A 15,580-nucleotide genomic window follows, 5' to 3' on the forward strand; every position below is an offset into this window, starting at 1 on the left:
GATGTAGTTAGCAGTGCTGCTTTAGCTTTTGGGCCCTGAATTTAATCTTGGGAAGGGTCACCTTCTGCATGGTGTTTGCACTTTGTCTTTGAATGGAACCTAACCTTTACAAGTGCTGGCCTGGTAGGTTAATTTGTTTCTCCGATCTGTCCCTGCGGGTACCCTGAGCAACGGCATCTTGCTCAGGGTGTAGTCCCACGTTATACCCATCGTCTGTGGAGATGGCCTCCTTCTCAGTGCAACCCTCTGTGGGGTGACAGAAGATTGGGTGAATGGGGGAAGTATTCCCCTGTAAGTAGTTGGGGATGCTTTTGGAAAGGATCACTTTATGCAGAATATGTATACTGATTGGTAGCCATAACATAAAACTTTTGGATGCAGTAAGTTCTCTACAAATTTCAAATCCTGGGAAACATGCTCTCCTCTCCTTGAGAACACATCCATGAATGACAAGAAAGCACTGCAAACCAAGTGGTCTTATAAGGAGTGGCTTTCTGCCAGGCTGCTGCCAGAGCCCCCTGTTCTGTAGACACTGTACTTGTGCATTTCTAACGCTGCCTATGATCTAAAGGCAGCTGGCTGCAATATCAACAAACATGACTGTATTAGAAACCTTTATTGTACAATTTCATGCCATACCAGGGATCAATTATTAAATGATTTAATTAAAAAGGAAATTTGAATTGGGAACCAGTGAAAATCATGATACTTCAATGAGATATAATTATATACTTCAAAATATTGTGCTTTAATTAAGAACATATTTATTTTAAAAATGAAACAGGCCTGAATATGTATAGAATGTATGAACAAATTAATAGAACGTGTTAATTAACAGAAACATCAACCTTACAACATAAATGTTTGTGTGCAATTTTCCTTGCTTACTTTTTGACACTGATGAGCATCTTACAAATGTAGGAAACATTTTTATGGTTATAACTGCAGTAACATTACTATTATTTAGTTTATAAAAAGGATTGGTGTTTAATTTAGAGCAACACTACATGACCTAGTGATTCTTTTTTCAAAATACTTAAGTGGCACTTCAACCATTCAAATTACAAAGAAATCACATGAAGTTTAAAAGACAGAAATACTGTAATCAGGTCTTCTCAGAAAATATGTTTACCTCCAGAACCACATGCTGATCTCAGTAAACAGAACATTCCCAACAGAACTTAATCTCCAAAAATTATGTGGCTGTCTTAAAGTGGCCACCAGGCACAGTTTTAGGAGAAACCTGCCATAAAACAGTTAATCTCAAAAGTAACAGTACAAGACGCATCCTTGTTTAGAAAAAATAGAAGTCAACCTTTTTTAATGACAAAATTCCAAAATGGAGATATAAACTAAAAGGAAAAAAACCTTGACTTTCCAGCACTAACAAATGTGATTTCAACAAAGGTTTGCATTGCAAAGTGTGCAGGAACAACTGTAGACTTTTACCATGAGCTGTACCATGGGTTCATTGCACATCAAGTAGCTCTCCTAGTTTACTGGTAACTGGATGAATGTTCGGAAAAGAAAACTAATCCAAGTGCTTTATATTTTTAAGTTCTTGTTTGTGTGTTCTTCAATTGCCAGTAGGCATGTCTCACACTTACAATGAGGAAGCTGCCTGTGTTAGGGTGTTCTGTCTGGTCTGTAAATGTTGACTGTGTCGCCTACAAGAAAGACATCTCATGACCATGCAATCCAACGGATGAACAAGGTCACAACTCATCTTTCTTTTTAGCAGACTTGTTATTTTCCTTCCCTGGTTTCTTGTCTTCACGTTTCTTCTTTTTCTTCTTCTCGGTATTAATTTCATTCAGGTCTTTATCATCTTTGTGGCCCCCATCCTTCTTTGCTGCTTTACCAGGATACACCTGGCCCTCAACAGTCACGTCTGCGCAGCGGTCCTGACTCATGAGGAAGTCTTTGACCTCCCAGGCATAGCTCCCGTCGCGCAGCATGAAGATAACGCGGTTAGAGCCGACAACAAACCTAGATGGAGGAAAAGGCGCAGGGTTACGCACATTTATCAGTCCGCCTTTCCCATATCGAATCCTGGCACATGTGGGACTTTCGCGCCATCAGTTCTGAACTTAACTCTCACTGTTACAGCAAATATCTCCTTTAGAAGGCCAAGTGTGCTTGCACAAAAAAAAGCTACTTTTGGCTAGGCAGTCTATTGCATATATTAAATGCAGTATAAAAACAAAACGTAAAAGAATGACAATCTGATACAAAGCCATGAGAAACAACTTAAATGGAAATAGAACGCACTTTGTCCCAACAACTTCCTCGCAGCCATTCAAACATCAATGAGAGAAGTTCTGAAACTCAGCACCTGGCACAGGGTTAATGCAAATGTATACCCTCCTAGTAGAGGAAATAAAATGTAAGCCTTATTAAGTACATAGTTTTTTTAAGGATACAATCAGTCTAATTAAATAAGGTATCAATCTGAACAGAAACCAGAAAACACAGGGACCCCCTGAAGAGCAGGGCTGTGAATACAGCTTAGAGAGAAAAATCACACTTCAGGTCATTACGAATCATGACAAAGGTGACCGATTCAAAATGGCATACAAGAGTCCAGAACATACCTAGTTCTCAACAATGGTGCAATGGGCCCGTACATGTCTATGCAAGTCAACTGAGGCAGTTTTAACAACGCAACTGAGTCACATAGCCCTGAGGCTCCTTGACAAACACCTCTGAGCATGTGAGTCATTAGAGTGGCCTCCTCTCTTAAGCACTTTTTCAGCTCACTTTGCTTATTTGGTACTTAAAAAGCTAAGTGAAACTAAAATTGTCACCTCTGCTTCCTGAATGTCCCACCTGTTCCAGATACCAACACCCTTTGTGTAAAAATGCACCTCCTATTCTCAGTCCTAAATGAATTCCCTTCTGATGACTAATATCCCCCTTTGAAAACCTAGGATTTTAGTGGATCAAACTGTCAGACTCCTTGTAGTAGAATAAAATGTAGCACCTTTAGCCTGTTTATGACAGTTCCTGAAGACCAGGAATCATTCTTGTTGCTTTTTGTTTTCTTTAAACTCTTTCTAAGGCTATAAAATCCATTTTTGGTATAGCAACTAAAAATTGAACTCAAAATTCATATTCAGCCAGCACACTGTAAGATTTTTAGCATAACATACCTTGATTAAAATTCCAAACTGTTATATATTCAAGCATTCTGTTCACTTTTTTTATTGCTTCCCCACATTGTCTAGATATGACCATAGAATATCTGCATAAACACACAGAACCCTTTCATGTGCAGCTTCCTGCAGAACCACCCTTCTGATATGTATAGTTTATGTTCCTACTTCCTATGCAGACCATTTTGCACTCAACATTGCTAAATTTCAAATGTCTGCCCAATTCGTTTTTGTAACTCTCTTACTGCTACTTCAGCATTTGCCAACTCCCCTGTTTATGTACCAGCTGCAAATGTAACTAGTTTTCTAACTACACCAGAATCTACATTGTTGATATAGATAAGAAAGAGGAACAGACTGAAAACGTAAGTAGTGGTGTACCACAGGGATCCATCTGCAAGTTTAGAGGCTGTGCCCCTCTTTTTGATGACAGGGAAGATTACCTCTTCCCCTCAACAGATGGTGAAATGCATAAATGTACCTTCTATAAAATGATCAAGTAAGGAAGAAGTTGATAATGACCCTGCGTGCAACAATGCAGATACAGATCAGGGCGATTTGCGCTGCTTAAATAAGATGTCAGTAACACACATAACTATTTTCTTCGACAGTTTCTTCTCATTCAGCTGCAGTGAAAGTATGAATTTAATTATTAGGAAATCCAGGCATTTTGGCACGTCATGTGTTTCAATTTGCAACATAATAATTTTATACTAAATGTGTACCTATCAGTTGCAAAGTGTGATGTGTCTGAAGTGTTTACCAGAGCAGACAGTAAGTTAACATGATATTTGTGGTTCAAGCCCCTCATTTTTTGGCAGCCATTCATTTGATCTTTTTGTGTAAATCTGCTAAGCTGAAGTGCAAGAGGGCAAGATTTATTTTCACTTTATCTGAGCTGAAGCTCACTGGTAAAGCACTTTCGGCTGTTATACATATAAATACATTGAAAAGAGAGGCCAAATCCCACAAATATGGTCACGTTTGCTACAGAGATGAAGAAAAAACTAGAAGACAATGATCTTTCTTTAATGTTTATGCTAACACTTGACCTGAAACCTGAAAGGCTGACTTTCCTCACACATCTGAATATTGATAGCAGGAGCTGCAGAAAAGCTGGATTACAATCTTCACCTCTACAATGATAGTACCAGATGCCTGACACCCAGATGGAGTGTACTGTTATGCAGGAGGCCCCAGATAATGGGTCTATGCGCCTACCTCTGCACATCATAGTTGGCATTGAAGAGGCTCCCTTGCCAAAGACTGGTGATCTCCTCTGTCTCCTTCTCCGTGGGGGATCCAGACACAGTAGCGAACACCATGAGCGTCCTCCCTTTCTTTGTCATTTTAAGGAGCTCTTCTGGCTTCGATGGGTCGATTTTTGAGAAGTCTACCGGTGGGGGTGACCTCTTGTGCTCAGGAAGATCGCCTTCTTCAATGTCGTCATCTTTCTGCAGAGAGACGGGCTCATTTCCCTCAGTGTGGTGTTTGCATTACGGTGGCATGCCTTGTTAACGCCTGGCGCCTGCACCGCTACAATAAACCACTGCGTGCGCGATTTTTACACGGATCGTTCAAGTGTAGGGCTAGCCCGCTCGTCACGAGATTTTACACATCTTTCAGGTTAAAGTGTAATGTTTCGTGAAGTCAAAGATCAAACCCCTGCACCCAGAAGTTTTTTTCCCCCTTGTACTCCTGCTAGTACTGTGGGAAGGATCTAGAATGATCTCGAAATTTGGAAAACTGGATGTGTTCTCTAATATCTTAAAGTAGAAAGATAAAAATAGACTGCAATAGACATTTTAACATTTGTAAACATTTATTATTAAAAGACTACAGTGCCTTCTTTCTTCCTTTCCTGGAGAAAGAGGGGCACAAAATCATTTTACTTCATGTTTCCAATAAAGTTTCCTACTAAAGGACAGCAGATATTAATTGTGCAATACCGAAAGTGCCATCTGTAAATTTGTTCTATCTGGAGAACTGGAGGACCGGTTTGCGCTTATTTCCAAAAAATCGAAACGATTTACCAAAAAAAAAAAACTCGAAAGAAATTAAGCTCTAAAGTATTTTCCTTTGAAGAGTGTTTTTCCATGCAAAAAATAAATCCTCTGTCCTAAGTTACCTTCTTTTAAGTATCAACTTTATAACTACCTTCTGGGTAGTAGGTAACAAGTTCAAAAATTTTCACTTTCTTAAATTAAAATTATATTACGAAAATGTAAAAAAAAATGTTTTGAGAAACATTTAATAGGAAACCAGCCTCTGGACCGTTCAGTGTGAGCAGTGTGTATCAGTTTAAACAGTAAACCCATACCTCCCATTCCTCCAACAGTCTCGCCATATCTGCATCATTATAATCCCTGATATCTTTTTTCTTTTTGGGTTTTTGGTTTTTAACATCAGCCACAACAGAACATACTACAGCCAGACACAAAAGCACAAGCCCATAAGACCACCAGCAGGGCGACGCCATCTTTTCCAGTTGGTGTGATCTGACTGGCTGTAACAGTGCCCGCTGCGTTAGGAAAACGTCATTCCAGGCGTGGCTTCTTAGACCTGCCCCCCGAGTAGCAAAGGTCAGACCAGTTTTCTTCCTTTACTGGTAAGGAGAGCCCGGGTATCTTTCTCAAAAAGACCCAGAGGTTTAAAGTTTTTGACAAAATTAACTTTATAACTACCAGAATAAATAATGAAACGTCATAGAATATTAAAAGCAGAACGCCGTGGTCACCAGATCGAGTACAAGCGTCGTCTGAGCAGGTTTCCTGCAGCTCAGACTGGAAGTTAAGCACTTGTTTTTGAGGATCGCTGAGCAGTCTATATCCATGGAAACAAGGTTGATAATTACTGCACAGGCAAGATCTTCTGAGTGATATTTTTTCCCATCTTTATGTTTCATATTTTGTACCTTAATGACATGGTTAGTGTTACACCTGATTAAGTAACTGAAAAATCCCATTTCTTCTCTTTTTACAATGAATCGGTCTGAGGATGTCATGGTGGTGCAGTGGTTCGCATTGCTGGCTTGCAGAGCTGGGGTCCTAGGTTCAATTCCTGGGGTGCTATCTGTGTGGAGTTTGCATGTCCTCCCTGTGTTTGTGTGGGTGCTTCAGTTTCCTCCTACAGTCTGAAGACATGCTGGCAGTTTAATTGACTTATGTAAAATTGGTGTGAGTGTTTGTTTTTGTCTGTCTGCCCTTCAATGATCTGGCAACTCGTTCAGGGTGTACCATGCCTTGAGCATTGCATGCTGGGGTACGCTCCGGCTCCCCCACAGCCCTGTATTGGATAATGAGGTTAGAAAATGGATGGGTGGATTAAGTGATCTGAGATGAAGCCAACAGTTAACAGATGCACAATCTATATGCTGAAGAAATTTTGCTGGACGCTATAAGATCTTCCCCAGGGTGCTCTGAAGCTGCAATGACTACATTCCTGTACCATTTAGGAAATTAGTGCCTCATATCACAGCAGCAACAACAAAAAATGTAAAGCCATCATGACTCAGACAATGTGTAATGATTAAGTTCAGGGTAATATACTGCAATAAATGGAAGTTAAAATATTATTAATAAAATTATAAAATTGATTATATTGAAAATGTACAGAATGTAATATATGAGCAGCAAATTGTTGGTGTGAACTGTGTTATTTACTGAGTGGTAGTAGCTTGTAAGACTAAACAATCTGCACAATTGGGCATCTTCCTGAGATTTTGTTTTTTATTTACATTTTTGCCATGTGCTGACTTTAGCACCCCTGTACTAAAAGCCAGTTTGGGTCTTGAGTTTTGCCTCCAAAATTGTTTTCTTGTTCATTATGATGAGGAAGCTAAAATATAATACCCAGATGTTGTGTTATGGTTGATGGCGGAAATGAATAATGTGTTAAGAGAATATGAAACTGATTTCCAGTGAAACTGTGAAATGCTTATAGCAGAAGCTCATTTCATTTTGCAAAGCAACACAAACACATGCGCAGAAATTAAATGCTGAACACACTAAGCATTATGTAGAAACAAATGACTAATTCAAAACGTAATGATCTCCTTTAGAAATTCAAAACCCTTAAAAAAGTTATTTAAAATCTACGTTAAGCATTCTAAACATGAGACACAATGTTATTTAATATATAAGTATCAGTTCAAATTCAGTTTTATTATATCTTGAAGATATTGTGTCATTATGTCTTATTATATGAAAGGAAACGTAATAATAGCAGTAATTTCATCCTTTAATAGAAACCTTTATAAACTGTTTATACAGTAGAATAGAATTTAAACATTTATATATTAAAATATAAATATATATATATTAAAATATATAAAATTGTATTTTTGTGACGACCTGTTACATTTGGGATCTATATCACAAACAAAAAAGAATGTCTGAATTCAAATGTAACTTGCTAACATTAGTATCCTACCAAAAACATAGGATATGGCTCTGGATTGTGTGCATTGCACATTCATTAAATATACAAGTTATTTTTTGCATTAAAAAACACTAACCATCTGGTCCGTCTTTACAATACAGAACAGATTAACTGAATACCTATATTCTCTAATGTTATCCACTTATTCATTTGGAGATGACAACTGTTTACTTCATTTCAATATTCTAGTATTGTAGTTATACAGTATATTGACTATAAAGATTTTGTTGAACCATAGTGTTTAAGTTACATTTCGGATAACTCCAAAATGTCAGGTTCATTCGGTGTAGCAAGATTGCAGCATTCATTGGCTGAACAGTGTCTGTGGAGGCCTTGCAACTGAAACAGGCTGAACTTTTGTGTCCTGGATGACATCCAGCTCAGAAAGGGACGTGCACCCGTGTCCTCAGATGGGTGTCAAAGGGAGTAAGACTTCCCTTTCATTGTGCTGTTTTCCAGGACTTCAGGCCAACATTTTCTAATTTTGGCAGAAAAACATTGTGATGTGACTGGGCATTGAAAAACACAGAAATCTGCTTGTTTCACAGAGACACACTTTGAAGAAATATGACACACAAGCCACAATGAGACTCACTGTAACTGATAAATCATTATTTACCTCAGGCCTTTCTTGATCTAAAAGGAGGGTGCTTTTGCTCGCTGTCAGGCAACTAAGCTCACTTTTAGGAAATCTGTATGTTTGTTATGTACAGTATGTTATTTGTAGACATAGTCATTCCCACTCTGAAATAAGGATATCTGCTCCTTTATTAAGTATAACAGCTATTGTTTCTTAATATACTTATTTGGTGCCAAAAGGCATGATCGTTTGGACTACTGTATCATAGCTCTTGGGTTTAAATTAAATTCTGGACTAGGACATCTTCTACATGAAGTTTGCATGTTCTTCCAATGTCCATGTGATTTTTTTCTGGACTTAGACTTTCCTCCTAAATGCTGGTTACATTTAAATACCTCTAAGCACTAAATTGCACTTCTGAGACCTTGTACTCATAAGTTGACCAAATATTACTTGAAACACTGTATCCCAGTTACAGATAGATTTCCTGATGATAATTCTTTTATCAAACACTGATTCAGTTGTTCACAAAGTGAACTAGTGAATTAGCTCTTTACAAATATGCGTGCTGGGTGGCGTCATTGCTTGAATGGCATGAGGGAGTACTGATGATCTGTGCATGCCCTTCAGTCTTATCATCTTCACTGCTCTTTTTTTCTACCCAGTAACTCTAAGAACAGGTCTCTGTCCATCCTCACCAGGCACCAGTTTGACACCGTTTTCCTGTTGGCATCCTTACCAGCAAGGCACCCTTGAAAATTTCCCCTTTTACGCTCATGGGAACGCAGATACTGGCAATGAGCTGTAAGCCAAGATTCAAGTTTCATTGAGCCAGGTGCATGAATCCCCTTAATCTGGCGCTATATGATGTTCAAGCAGTATGAGCTAATAAGGAACTACCACACAGGGCAAGACATCTCCTGTATGTGAAATTGAATCCTTTTTTCTCTAAATTACATGGCTAGACTGTAGTACATGTCAGATTGCACAAGCTGGATCTCTGGCTTAACAGAGAGCTGTTCAGAACCCAAATAAAGAAACAACAAAAATGTAACATCGGTTAAAATATTACATTCTGCATAGATATCATACTTGTTAGTGCAATTATCAGACACTAATTACAGGGTTGAACAGGCATGCTCTACTTTTACCTCTAAATGTTAATGCACTTACACACAGAGTGCAACACATTGAGCAGCTCAGTCAACAGAAACAGAGCAGTTTCCTCTCAGGACACTCCACCCAATGGCACTGTGCCCTGTGCAGCTGCCTGCACTACAGACAGTGCAAAACAGTTATGGCCAGAATAGTGGCTGTACATTCCAAGATTTCACACTGGACTTTGAGAACATGCAAGTTGGTAACAAGCCGTAGAGCAGGGGTTCCCAGTTCTGATCCTGGAGGGCCGGTGGTGTTTTGAAGAATTTTCAGTGCAGCTGGTCTCTTAACAACCTCAGTCAGCTCATTATTGGTTTAACGGGGCCAGTTTACCAAATTGTCACAGCTCTTCAGGTGCTGCTGCTTTAAAGAGACTTGGAAAACCTTTCAGACACTCCCAGCCCAGAGACGGGGGCCCTGGCTTTAGGGTGATCGTTAATTTCTAAAATTGCACATTAATTTCAGAAGTAAGGAAATGATCTAAAATAATGTAATTATAAACATTAAATATTTTCTGAAGATAATGTGCAATTAATAAACTTAAATAATTATATTGTGAGTAATTAAGAAGGAAAATGTAATATTACGATCTGGGTATGTTCATAGGAAAGTTATCTTTAATCACTGTAAATTTACATTTTAGAATCTAACTTGAATCCCGTCCTTTTTTAGTCCCACTCGTTTAAGTGCTGCAGGATATCACGGAAGTTCAAAGCAGGAAAAGCTCAAACGCCTTTTGATTAGTTAATAGTTACAGTTCTGTTGTTTATCACACCACTTTGGTTAACAACAGTCCTTCACACCTAGAAAAACGGTTTAAAGTAAAATACAGCGTTAAAATACAGCGACATCATTTCTAGATAACTGGGATTCGTTGTCTATCGGAATCGCAGCACATTTTCAATGAATAACATTAGCAAAATTCAAAATAAAATACAACAACGGTTTTTGGTCGGTTTATTACCGTTCTTTACAGACAACAGCGGTTGTGGTCAATGTTAATTGCAAAACAAATTCGAATCCAATACCTTCTCTTGCCTAGTATATATATTAAGCATGAAGTACAAGTCAATGCAAACTAAAACGTAAATAGTTTAAATTGTTAATTTGGTTTTCAGATAATCATTCTAAATATGCAGTTTCTTTGTTCTTGTAAACCAAATGGCATACGTCTTGTTACATGGTCTAGTGCGCCCAAATGGTAATGGTGTTTTTACTGTTTTGTTTTCACTTAAACTTAAAAGATGACGAACCCCCTTTACCGTCTCAGCTCAACTTCAAACTCTCACACTTCTCAGACTGCTTTGGACACACGCCCACATAAGGCGAGACTAGAGAGACAAAGCCCCTCCCCTGCCTCTGGATTGGTTAATTTGCAATCCCAGCGTTCTTTTTAGGTCTTGTTGGAGCGGTCTGTATTAGTGACGTCATAATCACCGAGGGCAGCGAAGAATCGAATTACACTGCCCACTGGCTTTCTGTGGTTTTTTAGATGATTTACTTTAAAAATTACAAGAGGTAGGGAGGAATTTTAAAAAGTTGCTGTTCCCTTCGCGCGGATTAAATCCAGATACCAAATACACTAAATCGCCACACGCTTTTTCTGCAGTACAATGCGTAAGGCCATTATGATGATTTTATTATGATTCAATATTTGGTTACAGAAGGATGGATAATAGGAGATTTACTGCATATTTACGAAGGCGTGATACAAAGCTTTACAGAAGAAGGGATATATCCAGGTACTTTTTTTATGTTTGTGACCAGTAACATAATCCACTTAACATCAATCAGATGTCTTAAATCATTAAGCAATATTAAAATAAGAAGCAACATTTCTTATAAATAACCAGAGGTCCAGTTTCACACCGCGCGAGCTCGTAAGTACAGCAGCTTTGCATGTCTAACAGGAAAGACATAAGAATTTGAATAAGTAAATTGTATCAAACTAAATGGATTTTACAGAATCACCCTATGAAGACGGTGCAAATGTACCTGGTACACAATGTGCCCATACCGTTGTGACAAACTAAACTGCAGTATTTTCAAATGGGGCGTTGATATATCTTTTTAAAACATAAATATTTGCATGGTCGCACATTCCACTATTTGCATACAGCGTGAATGTGCTTGGGGGAAAAAAACGTAACGAGGTGACGAACAACACAAAATTGTGGTATAACTGGGGTTACAGCAAAGGCACTGGTTAGTAAGATCTTCAAGCTGTTTCAGTGACACTGTGTGTGTACAAAGTGCTTTTTAACGTAAGCACCATGACTCATCTATGATTTTTTATTTTAGAACAGCTACCAATAAAGAAGAAGAGGAGCCGATGAAGGAAGTGGGGGGGGTGGCGATCGGTCCTGTCTGGGAACGCTACTTCTCTGGGAGGAATACTGTAACTTTGTCCTTACACCGGCAGTCGGATGCACCCACGTCCGGGGCCTCTGTAAGAGGGATGGCTTGTGGAAGAAGGATCACTAGGGTTTGAAATCGGAACTGCAGAAATCCGAAGGAAAATAAACTGCCACTTGGAAGTGCGTCAACACTCAAAAGGGGGATGTGTCTGGACATCTCGACCGGCCTCGTTGTCTCCGTTTAAGCCCGTGTGTGGGCTGGAAAAAACACAGCTGAAAGTTGCAGTTATTTTGGTGGGTGAGCGCTCCCCCTTAGTCTCGCTGTTACAATCAAGAAAGTACGGCCACACCCTCCTCCTGCTTCCTGATACAGAAGATGCCGCGGGAGGCTCTGTAAACCGACTTTCCATTAAAGAATCACGGGCACTTCTGATCCGAGGAGTAACACAGTGAACATGAGCGGGGGAAGTTGCGGCGGGTGCTCCCGGAGGGACATCATTTTGATCGGAACACGCTTCTGAGTAAAGGGGGGGGAAAAAATGATCTCAAAAGCGAAACCCGCCGCCTCAGACGCCGGACGAGGAGTGAACCGTGCTCCGCTGCTTGCTAAAGAAGGCGTCTGAACAAAAGACATGCTCATGGGACTGTACCTGCAGACAGAACTAGTTTACATAACGGGATTTTGTATGAAAAGGAAAAGATTAAAAGCCGAGAGAGGACCACCGCAGCTGGCTCGCCTGCTCTGATACTAGAGGCTTTTATTTTGGAAGATTAATGGAACGATGATGCAGGAGAAGCGCAGTGAGGTCACTCGGAGCTGTTCTGGCGGTGGTCGTGTTACAAGAGGCATGCGAGTGCGTCCTGGGCGCTTTAGGGCGGTCAGACTGCGCTCCATCACATCCTATTACACGGTGCATAGAAACCCTGCTGCCTTCCCGCAAGCAGGTACTTTCAATTCCAAATTACTAGACACAAAGTAGGCGAAAGGACACATTATCATTGGCTAAAACACATTAACTTCAATATACTTTACTTATATTTTTATTTTCTTATATATAAATATATATTAAAAGTAATTTTTTTACCTTTATTTTTTATCGGTTATTGTTGTTAAATCCGCACTTTTGCCTAAGCAGAAGGCTTCCCGGTGGCACTGCAGTCTTTTTTTTAATTCATGCATTTCTTTAAGATTGTTAGACTAAGATAGTGCAACTTCAGGTGGTTATGTCAAATCCATAAATATTGTATTACAGCAAGATACAACCTGTGAATATTTCAATTGTAAAACAGGGCGTTTTTAGGGAAAAGGTAAAGGTCACACCTTTGTAGTTAAGGGCATTAACCAGGAAAAACCTTTTACTGCCTTTTTTTAAGTGTGAATTATAAGGAAAATACACAAGTGAACTGTATAGTACTGAATCTCAGCAGAAGAGAAATTGAGCTGCAGATAACCTGTAATTTACAGCCTTTTATTTTCTTAAAAAAGGTCTGTATCATTCTGAATGTACATTGAGTCGGTTGTTTCATGCTGGCTATACCTTAGTAAACGTTCCTTAGCTTGCTGATTTCAAAAAGCTAAGCTGTCATGCCTTAGTTTAATAATAATAAAACAATTCACACTCGGATGTGCAAGACAGCTAGGCCAATGTCCTCCTCCTCAGCTTCACACAAAAATGTGTACTGTATGAGGAAGCTAGGAGATCTGAGTGAGGCTGTATGAACGACTCACTCGTTTTAGCTACAAATTAATTCGCTGTGAGGGATTTCTAAAATTCAGCACCCTGTAGTTTATTTTTAAAAAAACTTTCCAAATTTGGTAGTATTATAGTAATTGCTAGCTTTACATTAGAAATAACAACTTCTGAAGGACAGTTAGGAAGACTGTTTTGCCACTTTAACAGTTCTGGATTTTTCAAACCAGCTGAAGGCTTTTTTTTTTTCCTGACAAAAATGTCTTAAGTTCCGAGCCCAAGCAATGGAGTGTATTGCTTAAGCCTGTCTGTCAAGCCCAGTGAACCGGCTTCTCCACACTACTATGGCTAGTAGTGGCTCAGGCAAATCGGCTAGCGAGGGGTCGTCCAGCGTTCTGAGCAGCAGCTCGCAGCAGAGGAAGAAGCTGTCCTCCATCTGCGACGCTTGCAAGGGTAAGATGCAGCTCGTAGCGGATTTGCTCCTCTTGTCCAGCGAGACGAGACCGGTCCTCAGCGCCGAGGGGCTCATGGTGGCCGAGACGTTTGAGAAATGCAGGGACACCATCATTGCCAGGACTAAGGAGCTGTCCATCCTGACTCACGATATCCAGAGCCAGCTCAATATGGGCAAGTTCACGGAAGTTGGAGACAGGCTGCTGGAGATGGGGGACCTGGTGGTCTCTCTGACTGAGTGCTCAGCACATGCTGCTTACCTGGCAGCCGTGGAGACCCTGGGGTCCCAGCCCTCTGTGGCCGGGCTTGTGGATCGCTACAAGGTGACCCGGTGCAGGCACGAGGTGGAGCAGAACTGTAGCGTCCTGCGGATCACCCCCATAGCCGACCTCACCCCCCAGCTCCTTCTCGAAGTGTCCCAGCACATCTCCCGGAACCTGAAGACGCTGACGGACGCCTGCATCCTGGCCAGCGAGAAATCCAAGGACAAGTTCGCCAAGGAGCAGTTCAAGCTGAGCGTGAAGTGCATGAGCACGAGCGCCACGGCGCTCCTGGCCTGCGTGAAGGAGGTGAAGACCTCCCCGAGCGAGCTGGCGCGCAACCGCTGCGTGCTGTTCAGCGGACCCCTCGTGCAGTCCGTGCACGCCCTGGTGGGCTTTGCCACCGAGCCGCAGTTTCTGGGCAAAGCTGCCAGCATCAGCCCCGAGGGGAAGGCGGTGCAGACGGCTGTCCTTGGAGGGGCAATGAGCGTGGTTTCAGCTTGCGTTCTCCTGACTCAAGGCCTCAGGGATATAGCTCAACATCCGGAAAACAGCACCAAGATGCCCGACTACCGGGAGAGGCTCCGGAATTCGGCGTGTGCTGTCTCTGATGGGTGCAACTTGCTGTCTCAGGCACTGAGGGAACGATCTTCGCCCAGGACTTTACCGCCAGTCAACTCCCATTCTGTGAATTAAAACTTTGTAAAAGAATGAATCTATAACACCTAACCGCCAATTTTATATACCAAAGAAGTTTATTGGATTGACCCTTGTGAACCCAGAGTAGAGAATTTAGTAACATGGAAGTCGTTCGGTGATGTTTGCTTACCAATCTGAGTTTACTACAGATAAAATCACAGCTTTTATCGCGCTGGATGTGATGAAAGCCTGTTAATTTCCCCCCAGAAATTTTACTAGCATTCACCATAGGCCCTGTGTTTTCAAGGAAATATTGAAATCTTCAAAAAGTTTACCTCAGTTTTCAGACATTTGAAAACAACATGAAATGATGGATGTAGCTTCACTTGTTTGACCTATGAAATAGTGTTCTATAGAAGTAAGTCAGCTGTGTAGAAGTGAGAAGAATGACAGTTGTGTTTGTTTTCCATGTGTGAATTTTAATGGGTAAAAGCTGCTGTGTGTTCTAGAGATTTTACACTATTTACCAGACTTACTAGTATTTTTAATGTGTTTTGATCATGCATGTACTGGAGTATTTATTTCAACTATTAAAAAATGTTGTTTCTCATATACCCTGCTGTCAGTTCAGTCTGTGCTTAACAGTCCAAGCAGCTTGAGGGGAAATATTGATTTGTTTTAAAGAAAAGTTGATTTAAAATACCCTCTGCATGCAGCATTTTGAAAAAACATTGCACACAACCACAAAATAACAGTTTTTATATGTTGACAGAGAGAAGGAGGGATTCTAATATTTTGGAGTAGATGCAAAATGTGATACTTCCTTTATTTTGCTTCATAAGTACAG

General features: G+C 40.4%; 2 protein-coding genes and 1 long non-coding RNA gene across 3 annotated transcripts; 1 reads left to right on the forward strand and 2 right to left on the reverse strand.

Moving 5' to 3' along the window:
* Nucleotides 1-793: 793 nt before the first annotated feature.
* mesd (mesoderm development LRP chaperone) lies at nt 794-5,670 on the reverse strand. The gene is made up of 3 exons (XM_088640726.1): nt 5,476-5,670; nt 4,377-4,609; nt 794-1,989 (listed from the first exon to the last, which is right to left on the reverse strand). Exons 1-3 carry the CDS (start codon nt 5,632-5,634, stop codon nt 1,716-1,718), a joined length of 666 nt encoding a protein of 221 aa, XP_088496852.1. The 5' UTR covers nt 5,635-5,670; the 3' UTR covers nt 794-1,715.
* Nucleotides 5,671-9,928: 4,258 nt separating this feature from the next.
* LOC148658929 (uncharacterized) lies at nt 9,929-10,676 on the reverse strand. The gene is made up of 2 exons (XR_015940577.1): nt 10,596-10,676; nt 9,929-10,136 (listed from the first exon to the last, which is right to left on the reverse strand). It is a non-coding gene; the product is annotated as an uncharacterized LOC148658929 (long non-coding RNA).
* An 829-nt stretch (nt 10,677-11,505) lies between these two features.
* tlnrd1 (talin rod domain containing 1) lies at nt 11,506-15,345 on the forward strand. The gene has a single exon (XM_088640727.1). It carries the CDS (start codon nt 13,726-13,728, stop codon nt 14,788-14,790), a length of 1,065 nt encoding a protein of 354 aa, XP_088496853.1. The 5' UTR covers nt 11,506-13,725; the 3' UTR covers nt 14,791-15,345.
* Nucleotides 15,346-15,580: the final 235 nt, after the last annotated feature.

This window comes from Lepisosteus platostomus, chromosome 7, assembly GCF_059453375.1.
Source record: "Lepisosteus platostomus isolate fLepPlt1 chromosome 7, fLepPlt1.hap1, whole genome shotgun sequence".
In the NCBI taxonomy this organism is placed as follows: Eukaryota; Metazoa; Chordata; class Actinopteri; order Semionotiformes; family Lepisosteidae; genus Lepisosteus; species Lepisosteus platostomus.